Here is a 24,134-nt window from a genome sequence, read left to right as displayed (position 1 = left end):
AAACTCCTTTTATTTATTTTTCCCAGGGAACTAAGAGTGTTCTAAATTAGGGAGTGTTGCTTGAAATGTTTTAAATTATTTGACTGCTTATAAAACTTATAAATGTTCATTATAAGACATGAAAATGGAAGAATTAAAGTATGCAGTTGTAAAACTCTCCCTCTGCAGATCTACTGTGAAGTCATAAAGACTGTTAATACCTAGCTTCTGGCATGACACTGTAAAGGTGGACTGATAAAGAAGTCAGTGCACATAGCTACCACATTTGTCAGTTCTTAGTCAAGTTTCTGGTGGGCCTGGGATTGCTGTTAGTCAGTGGGGCTGGCAGTTGAGAAGAAGAGATGGATGTGGAGTGGGGAAGGGGAATAAGGAATGGAATAAGGAAAAAGAAAAATGAGTGCAAACTAAACCTGCCTCTCATTACCTTAGACCACCCTGACCTTCAGAACATATGTCTGCTGCTTTTTGTCTGTCTTCTAAGTGTGGTGTACATTTTTCTTTTGCCTAGCCCTAAGGTAGAACCATACAGGAAGGTAATTCTGGAATATCTATTTTCCAGCTTTCCATTAACATAAATTGGCCAAATCTTGCAGTTTTTTGGTATGTATTGCATATCATCACACGTCACATTTTGCGTCAACCCCCAGAACCTCCTGAGATTTGAGTCTTGTTACAGATCTAAATAATGAGAGGTTTTAGGAGTAGATCTTCAGGAAGATCAGTAGTCCCCTGTAATGCAGCTGTGTCAGGGGAGGCCATTATATACTCTGTAGGCAAAGGGAGACTAATTTCCTCACATATGGGATAAAGGACTGACGCTTCTACTGGCAAAAGATGTGGCAGAATTTAGGAGTTTGGGGTACTTGGCTTCATCAGAGTCTGCCTGTGTATCCTCATTCCACTTTTCAGGGCCCCATTCCTTGCCAGTCAAGGTCCTAACTTTAACATAAGATGTCCTGCAACAGTGTGAATTGAATTTGCATTGTAACTGAGCCACTGCAGGACATGCTTTGTAGAAATCTCAGCCCTGTGGCCACATGATATAAGGCTTTCTTATGAAGGCAGTTAATAGATTTCTGGTCCCTTACCCAGATTTGAGTGGTGCATTTAAAACTCTGAGCTCATCATTTTCTTTTCTTGAGAAAAGAATTCTCCAGTGTACCTAGAAACAACTAATTAACCCATTATACAACTTATTTTTACTAAAATCTTCTATGGCATCATCTACTTAGTTACTCAAAGTTTTGTCTTCTATAGGTCCTTGTCTACAGATGATAATTTTAAATATTTTGCCACTGCATGCCATGGACTACTAGTAGCCCCTTTATCATTGGAAACTGGTCATTAATACCTTCAGTCAACTCAGAGAAGCAACTTCAGGTTCATATCTTTAAGGTCTTCTTTCCCTTTAACCACTTCCTGTACCAGAAATTCAGGGTTCAAACAGGGAAACAGAACTACTATGAGTATTGTGGAATTAGGTGTTTATTAGAGGAATTAGACTAGAAAACTAGGCAGGTTGAGCTGCTGGAGTGGGGTTCAGAGGGAGGCTGTTATACAAGTCATGGAAGGCTATTGCCTCTTTTGTGGCTCTGCTTTTGCTGCCAGGTGTCTTCCCAAGGCTGCTGTTACTCAGAGGGCTGGCAGTTGGGAAGAGAAGCTGGACATGTAGTGGAGAAAAGGAAGCAGAGTAAGAAAGAAACAGAACGAGGACAAACTTTTGAAGCCTGTAGCACAGAGGTTTATATTAAGAAGATGTGAAATTTTTTTGTAGGAAATGGATTAGGGAAATGTAGGATTGTTCGAAGGGACTAATAGCCTGTTGAAGTTAGTGCTCATGAATTTAAAGTATTACCAGGTAGCATGGTGAATGTTTTTCTCCAACTACAGCCTGCAGGTTAAAGTGTTGAAGGCTTAGATATAGGATTTAATCAGGATTGAAGTTTTGCCAAGTTAGTAAACAGAGGGAGAAGCAAAGAAGTTGAGTGGTTGAAACATCGACTGTGAAATCTTTGGTTAGGAGGGAAGCAAGAACGGGGCTGACAGGGACAGCAAAAAGTTGATAGGATCAGTAGATTGTAGGTCAAGAGAGAGTGAAAAAATTTTGGAGTCAGGAGTGTGAGTGCTTGGAAATGAAATTAGAAAAGGAAGCTGTTACTGTTAGAGGCTGTGGCAGTGGAATTGGGTGATCATTGTAGGGAGGATGGCATCATTGGAGAAGAGGAGGTCAAGGAATGAAGAGGTCAGAGGTTTAGAGATACCATCTGTATGGATATTAAAATCACCAATACTTATTACTGGGATTGTATTGGAGAGACAGTGAAGAAGGTACTGGTATTTTTTAAAAATAGGGGAAGTAACCTGGGTTTAATAGACAACCAGCAATGGTAGCAGGTGACATAATATAAAGGCATAAGCTTCCCCACCTGTAGGCCTCGTGGTATGAGGGTTATGGGAGAGAAAACAGCCGCTGTTTCAGAGGGTTGCCGGAGGATCCCTGGGAGAGAGCCAGATTTCAGTTAGAGAAAAAGATGGGAACATTCAGAGAAGAGTTTGAGAATATAGGGGATTTTGCTGATGAAAGTGTCAGAGAATATAATGGCGCTGATTAGAAGGATGGAAAATGGAGTGAGACGAGGTGCTATACCCGGATGCAAGGAATAAGTCTGCAGGTTATGAATAATGACCAGAATATTTTAGGCTTTTTGAAGTGACTGAGGTAAGTAGCCATGTACAGCATGATGTGATTAGTTTTAATGGTTCCTTAGGCAAAATACGGAATTGAGGGAGTGATTGTTTTGGGGCAAAGAGAGGTAGAGATTTTGCCAGAAGCATGTGGAGCTCCTTCCATTACCAGCATTCCTTTACCAGAAGGTTGGTATTCTTCTATCGTTGTTTATATTAATACATGAGGATTATGTATGTTTTTTTCTATAATCAATACTTTGCATTTTTGTGTGTCTTTAAGTATAAAAATAACATCTTCATATTATTTTGCAATGTTGTTGTTGTTGTTTTTGAGTTGTCGCCCAGGCTGAAGTGCAGTGGTGTGATTTTGGCTCACTGCAGCCTCCACCTCCTGGGTTCAAGCGATTCTCCTGCCTCAGCCTCCTGAGTAGCTGGGACTACGGGTGCGCGCCATCATGCCTGGCTAATTTTTGTATTTTTAGTAGAGACGGAGTTTCACCATGTTGGCCAGGATGGTCTCAATCTCCTGACCTCGTGATCTGCCCACCTTGGCCTCGCAAAGTACTGGGATTACGGGTGTGAGCCACCACGCCTGGCCTGCAGTGTTTATAATTAATACATTTTTAAGATTTACCTGCTTGTTACATGTAGTTCTACTTTATTTACTTTCACTACTGTATGGAATTCCAATATGTGAATATACAGTAATTCTATTCATCCATTCTCCCATTGGTAGATATAAGTTGTTCCCACATTTTACCTATTACACATGATACTGCACATAATGTTTATGTACAGAGTGAGGCTTTTTCTGGAGTAGATATCTACAAGTGGAATTTCTAGATAATGCTTGTTTTTTGACAGTCATGTCAAATTGATCTGTTAGATTAGAGGTTGTATTAAATTATACAGACACTGCTCCAAATCCTCACCATTTCTTACTGCCAGGCCCAAGTACATGCCATTTGGAAAATATGATATGGCATCTTTTTGTGGTTTTAATTTGCATTTTCATGATCATCGCTGAGGTTGAAACTCTTTTCATATGTTTAATAGCCATTTTGCTTTTGTCTCTGAATTGCCTGTTGATATTCTTTGTTTATTAAATTCTTCCCACTGACCTATAGGTTAAAGTTTTTAAAACCTTTAGTCTTTTTAAAAATAAAATAAGCTCTATTGAATATAACTTATATACAATAAAATTCACCAATTTTAAGTGTACCGTTTAGTGAGTTTTGACCATGTATAGAGTCATGGAACCACTACTACAGTCATGATATAGAAACTTTTCACCATTCCAGAATATGTCCTTATATCCATTAGTTACTTGTTCCCTCACCCGAACTCTAGCACCTGTTCTACTTTCTGACTATGTAGTTTTGCATTTTCTAGAATTTCATTTAAATCTAATCATATAGTATATAGTCTTGTGTGATTTTTATGTCTTGTTTCTTTCACTTAGCTTATGGCTTTTGTGATCCAATTTCTTTTTTTTTTTTTTTTTTTGAGACGGAGTCTCGCTCTGTCGCCCAGGCTGGAGTGCAGTGGCGTGATCTCGGCTCACTGCAAGCTCTACCTACCGGGTTCACGCCATTCTCCCGCCTCAGCCTCCGAGTAGCTGGGACTACAGGCGCCCGCCACCACGCCCGGCTAGTTTTTTGTATTTTTAGTAGAGACGGGGTTTCACCGTGTTAGCCAGGATGGTCTCGATCTCCTGACCTCGTGATCCACCCGCCTCGGCCTCCCAAAGTGCTGGGATTACAGGCTTGAGCCACCGCGCCCGGCCTTGTGATCCAATTTCTTATATGTATCAGTACTTAGTTCCTTATTATCACTGAATAGTATTCCATTTTATGGAGATCATCTGAGTGATTTATCTGTTTGAAGTATATGGATTTTGGTTTGTTTCCAGTTTATGGCTATTGTGAATAAAGCTGCTAAAAGTATTCCAGTACAAGTCTTTGTGTGAACCTGTTTCCATTTCTCTTTGATTAATATCTAGGAGTGGCATTGTCGGATTTGCATTTCCCTAATGATGAGTATCTTAAGCATATTTTCTTTTCTTTTCTTTTTTTTTTTTTTTTTTGAGACAGAGTCTGGCTCTTTCAGCAGGCTGGAGTGCAGTGGCGCGATCTCGGCTCACTGCAAGCTCCGCTTCTCGGGTTCATGCCATTCTCCTGCCTCAGCCTCTCGAGTAGCTGGGACTACGGGCGCCCGCCACCACACCCAGCTAATTTTTGTATTTTTAGTAGAGACGGGGTTTCACCGTGTTGGCCAGGATGGTCTCAATATCTTGACCTCGTGATCTGCCCACCTTGGCCTCCCAAAGTGCTGGGATTGCAGATGTTAAGTCTCAGTGCCCAGCCTAAGCATATTTTCATTTACTTATTTGTCATCTGTATATCTGATTTGATGAAGTGTCTGTTAAAATTTGGTACCATTAAAAAAATCAAGTTGTCAGCTGGGCGCGGTAGCTCACGCCTGTAATCTTAGCGCTTCGGGAGGCCGAGGCGGGCAGATCATGAGGTCAGGAGTTTGAGACTAGCCTGGCCAACATAGTGAAACCTGTCTCTACTAAAAATACAAAAAATTAGCTGGGCGTGCTGGCAGCCACCCGTAATCCCAGCTCCTTGGGAGGCTGGGGCGGGAGAATCCCTTGAACACAGGAGGTAGAGGTTGCAGTGAGCTGAAATCATGCCACTGCACTCCAGTCCAGGTGACAGTGCAAGCCTCTGTCTCAAAAAAAAAAAAAAAAAAAAAATCTTGTCATCTTATTGAGTTATAAGTTTCTTTATATATTCTGGATAGAAGTCCTTTATCAGATAGGTGTTTTGTAAGTATTTCCTCCCACTCTGTGGCTTGCCTTTTCATTTACTGGACTGTTATTTTTTTTTTTTAAGTATAGTTTTACATGCAGTAATATTCATCCTTTTGAGGGTATTGTTCTATGAGCTTTGACAAACACATACAGTGGTGGTATCACCACCACAATTGAGATTTAGAGCATTTCCATCTCCTTAAAAAGTTCCCTCATGTTCCCTCTTTATCATCTATTCCTCGTTGCCTCCCTCAGCCCCTGGCAATCCGTTATCTCCTTTCCGTCCTTGTAAATTTGCCTTTTCCAGGAAGTCATATGAATGATATCATATTGTATGAAGCCTTTTGTGAGTTTCTTTTCAGTTACTTAGATGATGCATATGAGATTCATCCATATTATTGTTTGTATCAGTAGTTTATTTTTATTTTGTCATCCTATTCCATTGAATGGATGTACCTGTCTTTATCTGTTTGCCAGTTGAAGGATATTTGGCTTGTTACCAGTTTTTGGAGATTATAAAGAACATTGCTATAAACATTCATGTTTTGATTTTTGTATGAACATACATTTTTATTTCTTTTGGATAAATGCCTGGGAGTGGGATTGCTGGGCCATATGTAGGTGTGGTACATTTAACTTTGTAATAAACTACCAACTCATTTTTCTAAAATGTTTGTAATCATTCCCACAGTCACTGTATGAGAGCTGCAGTTTGCTCTGCGTTCTGGCCAGCACTTTGTATTGTTGTTTTTATTTTTGTTTTTAATTTTAGCCATTCTGATAGGTGTGTAATGGTATCCCTTTGTGTCTTAAATTTGCATTTTTCTAATGGCTGATGATCTCAAACATCTTTTCATTTGTATTTTTACCTTCCATATGTCTTCTGTTGGTGAAGGATTTGTTAATGTCTTTTGCCCATTAAAAAAACTGGATTGTTTATTTTCTTATTGAGTTTTAAGAGGTCTTTATGCATTCTGGATACAAATCCTTTATCAGATGTGTTTCACAAATATTGTCTCTCAGTATGTGGCTTATGTTTTTATTTTCTTAAAGTCTTTCAAAGGGCAGAAGTTTTAAATTTTGATGAAGTCCACTTTATCAAATTTTTTTCTGTTACGGATTGTGCTTTTTATGTCATATCATAGAAATCTTTGCTTAACCGAAGGTGACAACGATTTTCTCCTGTGCTTTTTTTCTGGATGTTTGTGGTTTTATATCAATTATCTTATGATCCATTTCATACTAATTTTTTTATATAGTATAAAGTAAAGGTTGATTTATTTTCACCTCTTTCCTCTTCCTCCATCCACTCCCTCTTCCTTTTCTTCTTTCTTCATTTTCTCAACACATGGTTCTGGAACATTGCATATTCATATGGAAGGAGAAAGGGGAGGAGGGGGAGGATATGATGAAGGTGATTTTGTTTCATTGACCTATATGTCTATTCTTACTTTAGCTCTATGCTGTCTTGATTAACTATAGGTTTAAAATCTACTATAGTAAGTTTTATAGTGCATATCTTTCTATTTTTCAAAATTGTTTTGGCTCTTTTGGGCCCTTTGCATTTCCATATGGATTTTAAATATAATATCTATGTTATGTATAGATGATATAGAAATATGTAGATATATAAAAATAGACAAATTATATTATATATAATATAATCTTTTTTTTTTTTTTTTTTTTGAGACGGAGTCTCGCTCTGTCCCCAGGCTGGACTGCAGTGGCACTATCTCGGCTCACTGCAAGCTTCGCCTCCCGGGTTCATGCCATTCTCCAGCCTCAGCCTCTCGAGTAGCTGGGACTACAGGCACCCGCCAACACGCCCAGCTAATTTTTTGTATTTTTAGTAGAGACAGGGTTTCACCGTGTTAGCCAGGATGGTCTTGATCTCCTGACCTCGTAATCCACCCACATCAGCCTCCCAAAGTGCTGGGATTACAGGCGTGAGCCACTGTGCCCGGCCTAATATAATCTTTTTATATAGATATAAAAAGCCTGCTGGAACTTTGATGGGGCTTGCATTAGATCTAAAGAGCAGTTTTAGGAGAATGGACATTGTAGCACTATTGAGTTTTCTTCTTCACAAACATGGTGTATATCCCTTTTTTCAAGTCTCTCTAACTTCTGCCAGCAGCATTTTACAGTTTTCAGTGTACAAGTCTTGCACGTATTTTGTGAAATTTGTCCCTAAAGTAGATAGTATGTTTTGATGCTCTTGTATTTGTATTTATTGGTAGTCTCTAGAAATTAAATGAACTTTTATATATTGACCTTTTTCTTGTGATCTCCTTAAATGTTTGTTAGAGTTCACTATTGAAGCTGTCTTCTTAGTGGGAAGGCTTTTCGGGGTTAATTAACTTCATTAAAAAAATGTATATATGATGCCATTCAGGTTATTTGTTTTCTGGAGTGTGCTCTGGCAGTTTGTATCTTTCAAGGAATTTCAGCTAAATTGTTGTTTGCATAAAGCTCTTCATAATATTCCTCCATTCTTTTAATGTCTGCAGAATCCTTAGTGATGTCTCTTCCTTCATTCCGATATTGGTAAATCGTATCTTCTCTCTTTTATTCCTAGGAAGCTTGTCTAGGGATTTATAAACTTTATTGATCTTGTCATAGAACCAGCTCTCTGTTTCATTGATGTTTTAAAATTATTTTTCTCTTCCAAACTAATTGTGCAAAAAGAAAAAAAAAAAAAGCTAAAAAACCAAACCAAAAGAAGGGGAAAAAGAGAGGAAGAGAAACATAGATCAAACAGGACAAACAAATCATATAATGACCTGGTAGATATAGACCCAAATATATCATTATCCACATTAAATGTAAATGAAGAGCACAAAGATCATTTATGAAAAGTTGACTGTATATTGAGCCATAAAGCGAGACAACAAATTTCAAAAGATTGAAATCATGTAGACTGTGTTCTTTATTTACAATGGGATAGTGTTAGAAATTAATAATAAAAGAATAAATCAATCGCCGTTTATTTTGATAGTAAGAACATTTTTTTCTGTTTTGTTTATAGCCATGGTAAAGTAAATGGGCTGGATTTACCCTGCTACTATAAATACCTAGAAAATCAAACAAAATTTATGATGTAACATTTTCAGACATTGGATAATAGGTATCCCAGGACTGTGATCTGAAGAAGGGAAACTAGGTCAGTCCTAGGATTGTGCTAGATCATGGCCCGGAAACAGATTACAGGCCTAGCTCTCTCTCAGAGCTGAGAAAACGAATGTAGGTTAGGAGCCAAGAAAGCTCGAGTTTGTGAAGCAGAATACCAAAGAAGCCAAAGAAGAAGGAGCAGGAGAGAAAAAGAGGGCCGGGGAGAGAAGGAAGGAGGAGAGGGAGGGATTCCATGATCTGCTGAGGACTGTCCCTTGAGTCTTTGGTTAAGTAAAAACTGATCTGTGTATGTAAAAAAGGAAACTACTGAAAGCTAAAGAAAGAATCTGAAAAACAGGGCTCCGAATAGTTTGTATTCCCACCAGTGAAAGTGGAAAGACCTTATATTGCGTAAGACATCTGGTATAGTTCTCAAAAGGAAACCATACATAAGTAATTATTACCTAAGTAATGGGAATATATTATAACCTTACACTAAAACTTTAAAAGGCCATAAGTAAGCCTCAAAGTCGGGGGGGGGGGGAAACAAACCGCTAGTCCTGGGTAACCTTCCCTCACAACAGAATAGAGTTCAATACTATGTAAGATCATGCAACAAAATAATAAACTTCACAATGTGCAGCATCTAATAAATTATCAGATATGCAAATAAACAGGAAATGTTATCTATAAACAGGTGAAAAATGGATCAGCATACACAAACCCAAAATGATAAAGGTGATGGAATGAGCAGATGATGTCATTAGAACAACTATTAACATGGTCTGTATGCTTAAGAGTGTATAGAGAGGCATAACAAAAATAAAGCATAAAATAGGAGAGATACAAAGAGATCCAAATACACTTCCCAAAAATTAAAAAAAAGAAAAGAAATATATAAAATGAAAACTACACTACATGGGGTTAATAGCAAATTAGAGATGTAGGACAAACAAACAAACACACAAACAAAACCCAGGGTTATTGAAGACAGCAGTAGAAGTGGTCCAGAATAAAGCAGAGAGGAAAAAAAGACAGACTAGAAATAAGCAGAGCGTCAGCAACCTGTGAGATAATACTTTGGAAGTTTATTTTATTGTTTATACTCAAAATTGCAGTGGGTTTTTGACTTATCAAAATCGAATACTCATCTCTGTGTTTTCCCTACTCATGGGAAATTCGAGAGTCTTAGGATACTCTGATTCCTTATACATATATATCAACATATGTATGTGTGTATATGCATACACACATGCACATTTATATTCATATATTCTATGCTATCATTTTCTTATGAGTCTTGTTTGTTCATTGTGACTTACTCATGTCTTTAGCACTTTTTAAAAACTCTTCATTCCTTGCTCTATTTCTGAGTTATCTGGGATGATTTTCCTTGTGCTTGAAGAATATAACTTTGAGAATCTTATTTTCCTAGACGTTAGATACTATATCCCACAGAAGTAAGATCCTTCTGTGGCTATGAATGTTTGGTTGTGTTCATTTCTAGCATCTGTGAATTTGTCTTAATTTTGTCCTTGGCTACACGTTTAAAATTTTTGTTTCTATTTTATTCAGCATTTCTGTGTATTTGTTTATGCAGTATGTTTTAGTGATTAAGAACACATTTTTTGCCAACATTTTGTATTGTTTGTCTTTTGAATTTTCACCATTTTGGTGGGTGTGAGGTAATTTCTGAAATATGGTTTTAATTTTTCATTGGATAAGTAATTTTCATTTCCCTGATGACTAATAATGTTCAGCCCCCATTTTTTTGTGTTTTAATGAAAATTTTTTTTTTTGTATCTCTTGTTTTCTTCTGCTTCTCACAGAACTTTTTTTTTCTTTTTTTTTTTAATTGGGGTGGGATGTTCTTGAAACTTTGATTCTTATTTTTTGTTTTCTTCTCATAGTAGCTTTGATCTGCCCCATGTGTGTGCCCATACTGACTTTCTGTGTGTGTGTGTGTGTGTGTGTGTGTTTTGTTTGTTTGTTTGTTTGTTTTTCTGTGTTTAATCACCGCGAGGATCCTTGCTCTCTTCTCTTTCCTTAATGGGTTCAGTAGTATCAAGGTTTTCTCCATAGCTTGGCCTCTGGAGCTGCGTCTGATGTATTTGGGTTTCTCTGCTTAAAATAAATTTGAGGTTACTCAGTAAGGACAGACTAGAGGAACCTGGCGTCTGACCGCTGCCCATTTATCCGTAGTGTGTGAATAAATCAGAGATCCAGTTGTGTCGGGGAGAGTAGATGGAGCATTGTTAGCTTAGTACTTACTTGGATCCAGGTATTCATCTAGAAATCTCATTTAGGGTTCAGGAGAAAACATTGGTATACACTGAACTGAGGAAAGTGCAGAGTTTGCCCATTTAGCCCTACATATTTTTTAAAAACTTAAAAAATATGTTTTCTAGGAATAAGCCTTTAATTAACACTGTACACTGTCTCTACTGAAAATACAAAAATTAGCCAGGCGTGGTGGCAAGCACGTGTAATCCTGGCTACCTGGGAGGCTGAGGCAGGAGAATTGCTTGAACCCAGGAGGCGGAGGTTGTGGTGAGCCGAGATCGCGCCACTGCACTCCAACCTAGGCAACAGAGCGTAACTCCATCTCAAAAAAGCAAAACAAGACAAAACAAAAAACCTATGTCTTTGGACTCAAGCTATCAGAGTCTAAGTTTGTATCTCTCTGTGGAAAGATCCATATAATTGAATTTTTAAGTTTTTACCTTTTGTGTCAGTGCATCCGTTGTGTTTAGGAAATACTAGTATTCTGAATATTTTCTCACCCAGATATTAATTTTTTTTTTTTTGGTAGATGAGACTCTTTTAAGAATATCTTTCTAAATATATATCTACTTGGGTTCCTCACTTCAAATAATTTTAAAAACCATTTCCTTATGAATAATCTGTTACCTTTTATAAATAATTTTTCAGCAAACATTGAGGAGAATGTGCTACCTTACCATCAAAGAAATGGCTACCATCTCTGAGGATGTGATAATTGTCACAAGCAGGTATGTGAATGGTCAAAATCTAGGATGAGATACTTATATATTTAGTGAAATATTTGCTGTTTGCTCTCTGTTGATTTTATTTTTTGACCATAAGCCAATAGGAATTTAAAATAACATAATATCTTAAAGCATTCTTTTCTAAAATGAAGTTTTCATCATGTGAAAGCCATCCTTATCTGATAAAGCAAAGGAAGAAGTTACAAAAGATAATATTGATAGATTTGAGTGCATAAAAATGTTCATAAAAATAGATAAAACTGGCTGGGCGCGGTGGCTCAAGCCTGTAATCCCAGCACTTTGGGAGGCCGAGACGGGCGGATCGTGAGGTCAGGAGATCGAGACCATCCTGGCTAACACGGTGAAACCCCGTCTCTACTAAAAAATACAAAAAACTAGCCAGGCGAGGTGGCGGGCGCCTGTAGTCCCAGCTACTCAGGAGGCTGAGGCAGGAGAATGGCGTAAACCCGGGAGGCGGAGCTTGCAGTGAGCTGAGATCTGGCCATTGCACTCCAGCCTGGGCAACAGAGTGAGACTCCGTCTCAAAAAAAAAAAAAAAAAAATAGATAAAACTAAAAAGTAAGTGATAACATGTACACTGAAATAAAATATTTACAACAGATACATCAAAGGCTAGCATCTGTAATATATAAAGAACTTTTAAAAAGAAACAAGTGATAATTCATCAAATAACCAATAAATATTTGATGATAATTCATCAAAAAGGATCTAAATGTCTTTAGATAGTCTCACTAGTAACCAAAAAACATAAATTAAAAATTCAAGAATGAGGTATAATAGTTTTTATTCATCAAACTGGCAAAAAAGCAAAAAGGCAGTATTCAGTACTTGTAAGGGAGACATACTCTTGTACAAAGGAGATGGAGTAATAAATTGATTCAGTTTTTCTAGAAAGCAGTTTAGCAACATTTGTTGAATAATTGAAAGATTTTATCCCTTTGACCTAGTAAGGCCATATCTGTGGAACTATCCTTGGAAAATAATCAGACATAACACAGAAAAACTTACATATATTGATGTTTGTTGCAACACCATTTACAGTAGCAAAAAGAACAAAACAACTTATGTGTCTACCATTGATAAAATTATTTAACCATATTGTCATGTTATAAAATATTTTAAATTTTGGAGATATTTTTGAAACATCTGATATTAATAAGTTTTCATAAACTGCTAAATGGAGATTGGAGTCAATCTACGTATTCCATATAGTCTCACTTGAAAGAACATTTTATGTGCCGGATGTGGTGGCTCACGCCTGTAATCCCAGCACTTTGGGAGGCTGACGCAAGTGGATCATCTGAGGTCAGGAGTTCAAGACCAACCTGGCCAACATGGTGAAACCCTATCTCTACTAAAAATACAAAAAAATTAGCCAGGCGTTGGTGGCGTGCTCCTGTAATTCTAGCTACTTGGGAGGCTGAGGCGGGAGAATCGCTGCAGCCTGAGAGGCGGAGGTTGTGATAAGCCGAGATCGTGCCACTGCACTTCAGCCTGGGTGATAGAGTGAGACTCAGTCTCAGAAAAAAAAAAAAGAACATTTTGTGTGTGTGTGTGTGTATATATATATATAAAGTATGGATAGAAGTTACACAGACTTTGGATGGTTGGGATTGTGGCTGATATTTGTTTTCTTTAAACTTTTTATAATTTGCAAATGTCCTAGAATAAGTATATATAGTTTATAGTTCTAAGTGTATAATAAACATTATTTTTAAAGTAGTTGCCTTCTTAATTACTATAACTCATTGAAGTGAATCTGGTTTTATATAACAGAATAAATGTTTAGAGGAGGGTGCTTGTGTTTAACCTGTAGTGGTGTGGAACGTAGTTTCAATTAGGAAAACTTTCAGCTGAAAATAACAGAAAAGCAGATGTAAACAGTGACATAAACAGGATGGGAGTTTGTTTTTTCTCATATAACCGTAGGTCTAGAGGCATAGAGTAGCTGGTGTTGGCTCAGTCATTCAGCAATGTCAGGGGTAGTGTCTCTTGAATTCTTTGGACATTCTCCATTATTGCAAAATAGATGCCCGAATTACTGGCAGTATACCACATTCAAGGCTAGAGGGGTACTGGGAAGGAAGCCAGGGAAGGCCACGCCATCTGCCTCTTTTATCAGGAACGCAGTATCTTTTCCCAAGGCAATTTTTAGATTTCACTGGGCACAACTGTGTTATATGACTATCCTTAGGAAGCCAGGAAAGTATTTAGTATTTTATAGCCCAAGTATTAGGGACAGAAAAGGGAGAAGGGGTTGAAAATGGGTGTTATCTAATGGTATCTACCACAAGTAAAACAAACAAACAAACAAACAAAAACAGAAAACCTTCAGTTAGATTGCTAGATTCACTAATATTTTGAAAAATTTTAAATAAATTAGTCATTGAGAGTTTTTTGTTTGTTTCTTTTAGCTGTCAATACTTCGCTCTGAGTTTTGCTAGGCTACCTTGAATTATGGTGTATTTCTATTAATAGTTCATTTTAAGTGATCAGTAGATGTGGTAGGCAGGATAATAGTGACCCAAAGATGTCCATGTTCCAATTCCTAGGACCTGTGAATATGTACATTACATGGCAAAAGAGAATTATGATTGCTAAACAGCAGATAGGGAAATTATTCTGGATCATTCAGGTGGTCACTTTAAGGACTACACTTCTTGAAAATGAAAGTGGGATGCAGAAGAGGTGTCAGTAAGAGATGTGATGATGGAAACAAGGTCAGAGATGCAGTGTTGCTGTATTTGGAGATGGGGGAAGAGGGCCATGAGTCAAGGAATGTGGTAACTTCTAGAAACTGGAAAAAGCAAGGATTCACCCTTCTAGCCTCCGGAAAGGACTGTAGCCCTACTGATATCTTGATTTTAGCCCAGTGAGACCAGTTTTGGACTTCTAACTTACATAACTGTAAGATAAAGAAATGAATGTTGTATTTTCCTCTAAGTTTGTGATACTTTGTTACAGCAGCAATAGACGACTAATGCAGATTTTGGTACTGGAAGTGGGGTGCTGCTGTAACAAATACCTGAAAATGTGGAAGTAGTTTTGGAACTATGCAGTGAGCACATCTGGAAGAATTTTGAGGTGCATGATAGAAAAAGCCTAGATTGCCATGACAATAAAAATATGGATGTTAATGACTCTATTAGACTTAGAAAAAAGTGAAGAGCAGGATAGAGAAAACATTTATCATCTTAGAGAATATCTAAATCATTGTGAACAGATGGTGAAAATGCATTAAAGGTGCTGGCTCAGAGGAAAATGTTGGGAATTGAAGGAAAAGGGATCCCTATTATAGTGGCAGAAAGCTCGGTAGGCTTGTGTACTGCAATTAGGTGGAAAGGAGGACTTACAAACAGTGAACTTGGATGTTTAACTGAAGAGATTTCCAAGCAAAGTGTTGAAGGTATGGCCTAGTTTCTTTTTGCCACTAATAGCAAAATTAGAAAGTAGAGACATAAATCAAGAGGAGACCTGTTAAACAAAAAGGAACCAGGACTTGATGATTTTGGAAATTCTTAGTCTACCCAAGTGGCAAAGGGTGCTAAAGTCAAGAGTTTCACTGTCAGGAAAATGTGCTCTAGAGAAAAAGCCAAAGGAGTCACTGCACAACCTTTTGCTGAAACCTCAGAAAGATCAAAAGGTCAGAGCATTCACTCACAGGAAAGGCTGAAGAGATCAAGAGGTGTGACTTGTAGATTCCCTTAGCATCTAAGTAGAAGCCAGAAATAGAGATGGGATGATCTAGGCAAGATCTGTGGAGGAGCCTCTTGTCTAATGGAGTGAGTCTCTGTACTTATACAGTAGACCCACAAGGTTTTTGAGAATTCTACGTCAGCGGCAACTCAAAGGGAGAGAGAGAGAGGATGAAGTGAAAGACTCAAAGAGGAGGCAAAATTCGTCTTCATTTGTGGATGTATGGAATTATAAAAGAAATGAGAGGATGAAGTGAAAGAAGGCTATCAGAGCCCCAAAATTCTACAGGCAGGAAACAAGCCAGTGGAACTACTCAGCTTTAAATACATGCTGGTTATTCTTTTTGAAAAAGGAAGGATGACTCTGAGGGTAAAGGGGCAGTCCTGTAGGGTGGAACTGAGAACTTTACAGAATTCTGCCCATGCGGAGACGTATTCCAGGTTGCCTAACTGGATTTCAAAATTGCTTGGGACCAATGACGTCTTCCCTTTCACTTTCTTTCATTTTGAATGGGAATATCTGTAACTATATTCTACGGCAGTCCCGTCCTTGTATGTTGGGAGCAGGGGATTTCTTTTCTAATTCCATAGGTCCAAAGATGGAGAGGAATTTTGCCTCAGGATGGATTATACCAAGAGTCTCACCCATACCAAATTTAGATTTTGATAATAAGATTGAGGTTTTTGAATCCATGAGATTTAGATGAGACTTTGGACTTTGAATTGATGCTGCAGTGTGTTGAGACTTTGGGAGGATCTTAGAAGGGGGTGAATGAATGTATTTTGCTTGTGAAATGGACACAGCCCTAATGACGCAGTGATTTTAACCCAGTGAGACTTATGTTGGACTTCTGATCTACAGAACTGAAAATAATAAATTCATGTTGTTTTAAGCTACTAATTGTGGTAATTAGTTACAGCAGGAATAGGAAACTAATGTTATAGATGACCTTTCTGTATGCATAGAAAATTTGTTGGCTTGGCAAGAAACCATGGAGATTAAAAAAACCTGAAGGCACATACTTCACAAATGAATATATGCAAATGGCCAATAAGCACAATGTTCTCAATATTATTAGTCATCAGGAACATGCAAATTAAAAATCTTAATGAGATAGGCTGGGCGCAGTGGCTCATGCGTGTAATCCCAGCACTTTGGGAGGCCAAGGTGGGCGGATCACAAGGTCAGGAGAACAAGACTATCCTGGCTAACACGGTGATACCCCATCTTACTAAAAACACGAAAAATTAACCGGGCGTGGTGGCAGGCGCCTGTAATCCCAGCTACTTGGGAGGCTGAGGCAGGAGAATTGCTTGAACCCGGGAGGCAGAGGTTGCAGGGAGCTGAGATCATACCACTGCACTCCAGCCTGGGCGACAGAGCGAGACTTCGTCTCAAAAAAAAAAAAAAAAAAATCTAATGATAGCATACCCACTAGAATGGTTAAAACAAAAAAGCTTGACAATACAAACATAAAAAAGCCTATTCCAGTACTGAACATCTGGAACAACTGAAACTCCTATACACTGTAGATAGGAATGTAGAATGATACAACCACCTTGGAAAAGTTTTGGCAGTTTCTTATAAAGCTAATTATATACCTGCCCTGTGACCAGTAATACCCCTTCTAGGTATTTACTCAAGGAAAATGAACACATATATGGCCACAAAAAAGACTGTACAAGAATGTTGTAACAGCCTTATGAGGGTTCTTCAAAAAGTTTACGGGAAATGTGTGCTATGAAAAAATATCCATGGAGTTTATATTAGTCCATTTTCATACTGCTATAAAGATACTACCTGAGGCCAGGCACAGTGCCTCCCACCTGTAACCCCAGCACTTTGGGAGTCCGAGGTGGGGCAGATCACTTTAGGTCAGGAGTTTGAGACTAGCCTGGCCAACATGGGGAAACCCTGTATAAAAATACAAAAATTAGCTGGGTGTGGTGGCGCACACCTGTAGTGTCAGTTACTCAGGAGGCTGTGACAGGAGAATCGCTTGAACCTGGGAGGCAGAGATTGCAGTGAGCCAAGATCACACCACTGCACACCAGCCTGGGCGACAGAGTGATAATCCATCTTAAAAAAAAAAAAAATATATATATATATATAAAATATATACACACACACACACACACATATATATATAATCCGAGACTGGGTAATTTATAAAGGAAAGGAGTTTAGTTGACTCATAGTTCCCCGTGGCTGGGAAGGCCTCAGGAAACTTAAAATCATGGCAGAAGGGAAAGCAGGCATATCTTACATGGCGACAAGAGAGAAGAGAGTGAAAGCACAGTGAAACTGCCATTTATAAAACTATCAGATCTCATGAGAACTCACTATTACGAAAACAGCATGGGAGAAACTGCCCCCATGATCCGATTATCTACCTCCCTCAACACGTGAGGATTACAATTCGAGATGAGATTTGGGTGGAGACAACAGAGCCAAACCATATCAGAGTTCAAAATTTTTTTGCGCTAAAGTATAAACTCATGACTAACTTGTTAATAACATGTCCGAACAGTATCTAGCTTGAGACACTAATACATCTGTTTGAAAAGAATCCATTTCAGAGCAGCATCAATTCTGCTAAAATTGAAGCAAGAACAAACATTACATTTATGGTGAACTTTGGGTAGAAGAATGGTGAAATTATTGACGTGTTACAAAAAAGCATGGCAATAGTGACCCAAAGAACTCAGCAGTTTACAAACGGATAAGTTGTATTGAGAAGGGATGAGACAGTGTTGACCACGAAGCCCTTCATCTTCAGCAGCAGACCATCTACATCAATTTTTGAAACTGATGATTAACAGCAGCAATAGCCAATGTATAGACACCTCATTTGGTTCAGCCTTACCAAATTCTGACTGATAAAATTAAAGTTGACATACTATTTAATGGATGTCAAGACTATTGCATCTAGATTGGCTACAGGCAAGAGCAGAGCTTTAAGTGGAAGTTTTAAATAAGTGAGATCAAGATGATGAGGCATTTCCTTGAGGAACTGTAATAGGAGAAGAAATGTGACTAGCAGTCCAATCCTGAAGACAAAGTGTGATCAAAGCAATAGCTACCAAGAGGTGGAAGTGGTGCAGTCAAAGCAAAAGTGGACCTGTCAAAAGCAGAAGCCATGGCAATAGTTTTTGGGGATGCTTGAGGGATTTTGCTTGTTGACTTTCTGGAGGGCCAAAGAATGATAATAGCTTATTATGAGAGTATTTAGAGAAAGTCGGCCAAAGCTTTAGTAGGAAAACACTTGGGAAAGCTTCACCAGAGAGTCCTTCTCCACCACAACAATGTGTCTGTTCATTCCTCTCATCGCACAAGGGCAATTTTGCAAGAGTGTCCATAGGCATCCACCTTAGAGTTCTTATCTGGCTTCTTCTGACTTTCTTTTGCTTCCTAATCTTGAAAAAAATCTCTAAAGGTCACCCATTGTTCTTTAGTTAATAATGGAAAAAGGGTGAGTGTGGGTGTTTGTGCCTGGATGGGTGCCGGGGCTTCACCTCCAAGGCAGATCCTCAGGGCAGTGGCTGGATCATGGCTGAGGTGATTGAGCCCCTGGAGCCTCTAGTGCCTGTGGACTTGGGAAGTCACGAGGCAGTGGTGCAACTGGAGAAAGCCATCATCTTCGCCCATGGGCTCCACGCTGTGGACACTGACAGGTGGAGCCCATGGAGTCGGTCCTGGAGGGCAGATGTCTGTACCTGAGATCCGACAATGTAGTAGAAGGCAACTGTGCTGAAGAATTACTACAAAACTCCCATTGCGTCGTGAAGGAGTATTTTGTGGCTCCCCAGGTAATATCTCTTTGCCAAAGCTGGATGAACAAGAGGCTTTCTCACACAGCCGAGTAGCTCATTCTGGAAAGGGGGTACTCTGAATACGTGGAAGCATAATGACAACATTTTCTTACCATGAACACTAAATTTTCCTGCTTTTTCCAGTCACTTGAAAAAATGGGTGCTTAAGCATTTCTTTTTTTTTTTTTTTTTGAGATGAAGTCTCTCTTGTCCCCCAGGCTGGAGTACGATGGTGCGGTCTCGGCTCACTGCAATCTCTGCCTCCTAGGTTCAAGCGATTCTCCTGCCTCAGCCTCCCTAGTAGCTGGGATTACAGGCACCTGCCACCATGCCCGGCTAATTTTTGTATTTTTAGTAGAGAAGGGGTTTCACCATGTTGACCAGGTTGGTCTTGAACTCCCAACCTCAGGTGATCCGCCCACCTCGGCCTCCCAGAGTGCTGGGATTACAGGTGTGAGCCACTGCGCCTGGCCAGCATTTCTTAATAACAGACTCTTCTGAAGACAGAATTGGGAAATATCTGGCGCCAACAAGGCAATGAGTTCCTGATGCTAACTGAAGTAAAAGGAAAGCAAAAGTCAGCTTCCAAGGAAATAGCTTCCAGGGTATTCAGTTAACAGGCCTGTTCAGTATGGAAGATACTATTTATCCCCCTTTAACTCTCACCAAAGGACTATACCAACTGCATGAAAGTGAACTTTTACATCTATGTAAATGGTAGGCAGAGCATCTTGATCACTATGTGACAACCTTGGCTATCATTTTCAGTTGCTATTTGAATTGATTTGAGTAGCCCTATCTTCACTGAACATACCTGAATTTGTTCCTAGGTACCCACTTTGTTTCTAGAAAAGGGCTAACTTTCTAGTATGGTTTGAAGAGTGTTCAAAGTAGACTAGAGCTTGGAAACTCCTAACCTAGAACCATCTGCCATCCCACAAAGTGATTATATGCAAAAGGGATACTAGTCATACCTAGTGTTTCTCTTTCTGAAAAGAGAACTTATCCTAAAAGTAGCCCTGGGCCTGGGACAGAGTAGCCCTTTCCACCCCCAAAATGATTATTAAATTGACATGAATCCAAGATCGTGGAGTTTTTTTGCTTTTTGTTTTAAAACTCAGATACCAAGGATAAATGAAACCTATTTCGGGATTCATTCTCTAATAGATTCTAAGTAATAGAATCAGAGAGAGACTTTTCCTCTAACCAGACTGCCAAAGTTGGTTTTGGCTAAGAATTTCCCAATGATCTTTGTGCTGCTGCTCGTTTCTTTTGTTTTTCTGAGACAAGGTCTCTCTCTGTCACCCAGGCTGGAGTGTAGTGCTGTGATCATAGATCACTGCAACCTCCAAACTCCTGGGCTCAAGTGATCCTCCCACCTCAGCCTCCTAAGTACCTGGGACTACAGGTGTGTGTCACCATGTCCAGTTAATTTGTGTGTGTGTGTGTGTTTAAGTAGAGGTGGGGTCTTGTTACGTTGCCTATCTGGTCTTGAACTCCTGGCCTCAAAGGATCCTCTGACATGCCTTGGCCTCCCAAAGTGCTGGGATCACAGGCGTAAGCCACGATGCCTATCTTGTTGCTCATTCTTAAAAGTCTGTGTTTGTTTTTCCTATACCCTTCTTTCATCTGCAGTGCTTCTTTTTTCTTTAAGGCAGCTTAATTTACAAGCCTGGTCTTGAATTAAAAGAGAACCCCGAACCTGCTCTTGGAGTTGAAGTTCTCAAACCAACAGCAGAGCAACTATCTTGATCCCCATACAAACAAAGTTATCTACTCCTGCTCCTTAAAAAAAAAAAAAAAAAAATGTAAAAATGACTGCATTGACATGCTTACATTCCCAGCAACTTCAGTTGTTTCGGGATGGACTAAATGACTGGTATCATCACTTTAAAATGTGTCTTGAACTTGATGGAGCTATGTCGATAAATAAAATTTATAGTTTTTAAATTATTTTATTTTATTTTTATTTTTTTTAGACGGAGTCTCACTCTGTCGTCCAGGCTGGAGTGTGGTGGTGTGATCTCACTGCAAGCTCCACCTCCTGGGTTCACGAAATCCTCCTGCCTTAGCCTCCTGAGTAGCTGGGACTACAGGCACCCGCCACTACGCCCGGTTAATTTTTTAAATTTTTTTTAGTAGAGATGGGGTTTCACCGTGTTAGCCAGGATGGTCTCGATGTCCTGACATTGTGATCCGCCCGCCTCAGCCTCCCAAAGTGCTGGGATTACAGGCGAAAGCCACCGCGCCTGGCCTATGGTTTGTTTTTGTTTTGAGATGGAGTCTCGTTCTGTCACCCAGGCTGGAGTGGAATGGTGTGCTCTTGGCTCACTGCAGCCTCCGCCTCCCAGGCTTAAGCCTCCCAAGTAGCTGGGATTGCAGCTGTGTGCCACTACGCTCAGCTAATTTTTGTATGTTTAGTAAAGATGCATTTCACCGTATTGGCCAGGCTGGTCTCAAACTCCTGACCTCAAGTGATCTACCCGCCTCAGACTCCCAAAGTGCTGGGATTACAGGCGTGAGCTACTGTGCCCAGCCATTAGGTTTATTTTTTAATTCCATTTTTCCACAAACTTTTTGAAGTCCCCTCATATTTGTGATAGCCCTAAACTGGCAACAACCCAAATGCTCATTAAAGAAGAATGAACACATTGTGGCATATTCATGCAATAAACTATTACTCAGCAATAAAGGGAAAAAATTGCTGATTCAGGCAACAACATGGATAAACTCCTAAAACATTTATGTTGGAAAGAAAACAGATACAAAAGAATATATATGCTGGATGATTCTCTTGGTGTAAACTCCAAGAACAGCCCAAACTCATCTGTGGTGATAGAAATCAGAAGTCTGTTGGGTTAGAGGAAATTGATTGGAAATGGGCATGAGGGAACTTTCTGGGGTAATGGAAATATTCAGTATTTTTGTTTTGGATGGAGGTTACATAGATGATCACAATTGCCAAAACTGATTTAACTTAATATTTAAATTGTACATTTTATTGTATAAATTACAGCTCGGTTAAAAAAAAAAGAGATTTAGTGTCTTAACTAACTAAACGTATATTGACAACCTGATTATACTGTTCTACTCGTTACAAGAAGGCAAACCCTTATGTGATGGGACCCATCCAGTGAAAGTCTGTCTCTGAAGCTAGCATAGAATTCTGGAATTGAGTCCTGAGGAATGATCCATCACTCACATGAGGGAGTACTCGGGGGAGTGGGCATCAGTATGTGATAAGTTACGTCCTAGTTTCAGAAAATCAAATGAAAAATTCAAAGACCATGGTTTAGAAAGAAAGAAATGGGTTGTAGAAGCTGTTATCAGCTAGGCAGTTTTGAAATCAATTGTGGGGATAATGTGTGGATTTGGGTAGAGGGAGAAAAATACTTTGCGCCTTCTAAGGAAACTAAATGTTAAAAGTTCATCCACTTAGTAAGAAATATACAAGCCTGAAACAGCTTTTCTATTTGAATGGTGCAGCTGTTCCTGAATAATTACTTCTGAAGATTTACTGCCAGGAGGTGGTTTAGAACAAGAGGGGAAATGAGATACTATTATGACTTAACCACCACTGTAGTGAAACTCCTCTCAAAGATTTCCAGTAAATTCTTACTTAGTTAATTTTAAAAGTTAATTTTCTGTCCACATTTTACCTGACCTCTCTCCCAGTTTTAACATGGTTAAATACTTCCTGGAGTTCTGCCATTTCTGGCTTTCAGAAACCATAGTCCTGGATTTCCTCTCCTCTTTGATTTTTCCATTTTATTCTATGATACCTCAGAAGTAAATGGCTGGTTTTCTTCTGCCTGTCATCTAAATGTTGGTATTCCCTGGGGTTCATATCAGTGCTGTAGCTCTTTCCCAGACTCATCATGCTCTTTGATACCCTTTATATTTGTACATGCTTCTCACCGTGCCTGGAATTATTCTGTTTCCTTTTCCACATAGCTCAAATACATGTCATTATAGGTACTGACTTCCTCCTTCTTTCTTTCTTTCTTTTTTTTTTTTTTGAGACGGAGTCTCACTCTGTCACCCAGGGTGGAGTGCAGTGGTGTGATCTCCACTCACTGCAAGCTCCGCCTCCCGGGTTCACGCCATTCTCCTGCCTCAGCCTCCCGTGTAGCTGGGACTACAGGCGCCCACCACCTCGCCCGGCTAATTTTTGTATTTTTAGTAGAGACGGGGTTTCAGCGCATTAGTCAGGATGGTCTTGATCTCCTGACCTCGTGATCTGCCCGTCTCGGCCTCCCAAAGTGCTGGGATTACAGGCGTGAGCCACCGCGCCTGGCCTCCTCCTTCTTTCTTAACAGATTAGTCATTGTCTTCTCTGTTGTTCCTTTTTTTTTTTTTTTTAGAGATGGGGTCTTGCTATGTTGATTAGGTTGGTCTTGAACTCCTGACCTCAAACAGTCCTCTCATCTCAGCTCCCAAAGTGCTGAGATTATAGGGGGGAGCCACTACACCCAGCCTCAGTTGTTCTTATAACACTTCTTTTTTTTTTTTTAACCTCTTTTCTGTTATTTTAATATATTGTACTATAATTATTTGCATAGTTTTTCTGCCCTGTGAATTATTCATTCCTTGAGAGAAAGAACCACATATAACTTTTTTCATCAATACCTGGAAAAGTGCTTTGTATTATTAGACATGCAATAAAAGTTTGTTGCATGAGTTAAACAAAGGATAATCCATTTTCTGTCTTCAAGCAAGGGAGCTGAAATCAAAAGGTTTATTTATTTCCCTCTCTGCCTTACGAAAGCAGTCACACAGGCAGAAGTGGAGAAAGGTGGGTTAATGCGTGTTGAGAAACCTTTCAGTCTCCTACTTCCCTTCTCTTTTTCCTGCCCAGTTTGCAAGCCAACTTTCCTGATTTATTTGGATTAACACTTATTTTATTTTAAAATGAAATTGTGGCAGACTTTTCAGGAAAGATGATGAAGTGATGCCAAATCATAAAATTTCCTTCTCCAA

The 24,134-nt window shown here is 39.2% G+C and overlaps 1 protein-coding gene across 7 annotated transcripts in view; it reads left to right on the top strand.

Annotated features, from left to right (window-relative positions):
- The window catches only part of COPG2 (COPI coat complex subunit gamma 2), a 161,657-nt gene that overhangs the window by 6,701 nt on the left and 130,822 nt on the right, over nt 1–24,134 (top strand). For all 7 annotated transcript variants that reach the window (XR_013415556.1, XR_013415555.1, XM_015134921.3 and 4 more), the window contains one exon: nt 11,549–11,628. Coding sequence is in view for 5 of the 7 variants with exons in the window: in XM_015134921.3 (XP_014990407.1) it covers nt 11,549–11,628 (80 nt within the window). In the remaining 2 variants the exon portion in view is untranslated. The remainder of the gene's footprint in view (nt 1–11,548; nt 11,629–24,134) is intronic.

Source organism: Macaca mulatta, chromosome 3, assembly GCF_049350105.2.
Source record: "Macaca mulatta isolate MMU2019108-1 chromosome 3, T2T-MMU8v2.0, whole genome shotgun sequence".
NCBI lineage: Eukaryota > Metazoa > Chordata > Mammalia > Primates > Cercopithecidae > Macaca > Macaca mulatta.
Note: the sequence above shows the minus strand (reverse complement) of the source record. Positions and strands in the feature narration are given on the sequence as shown.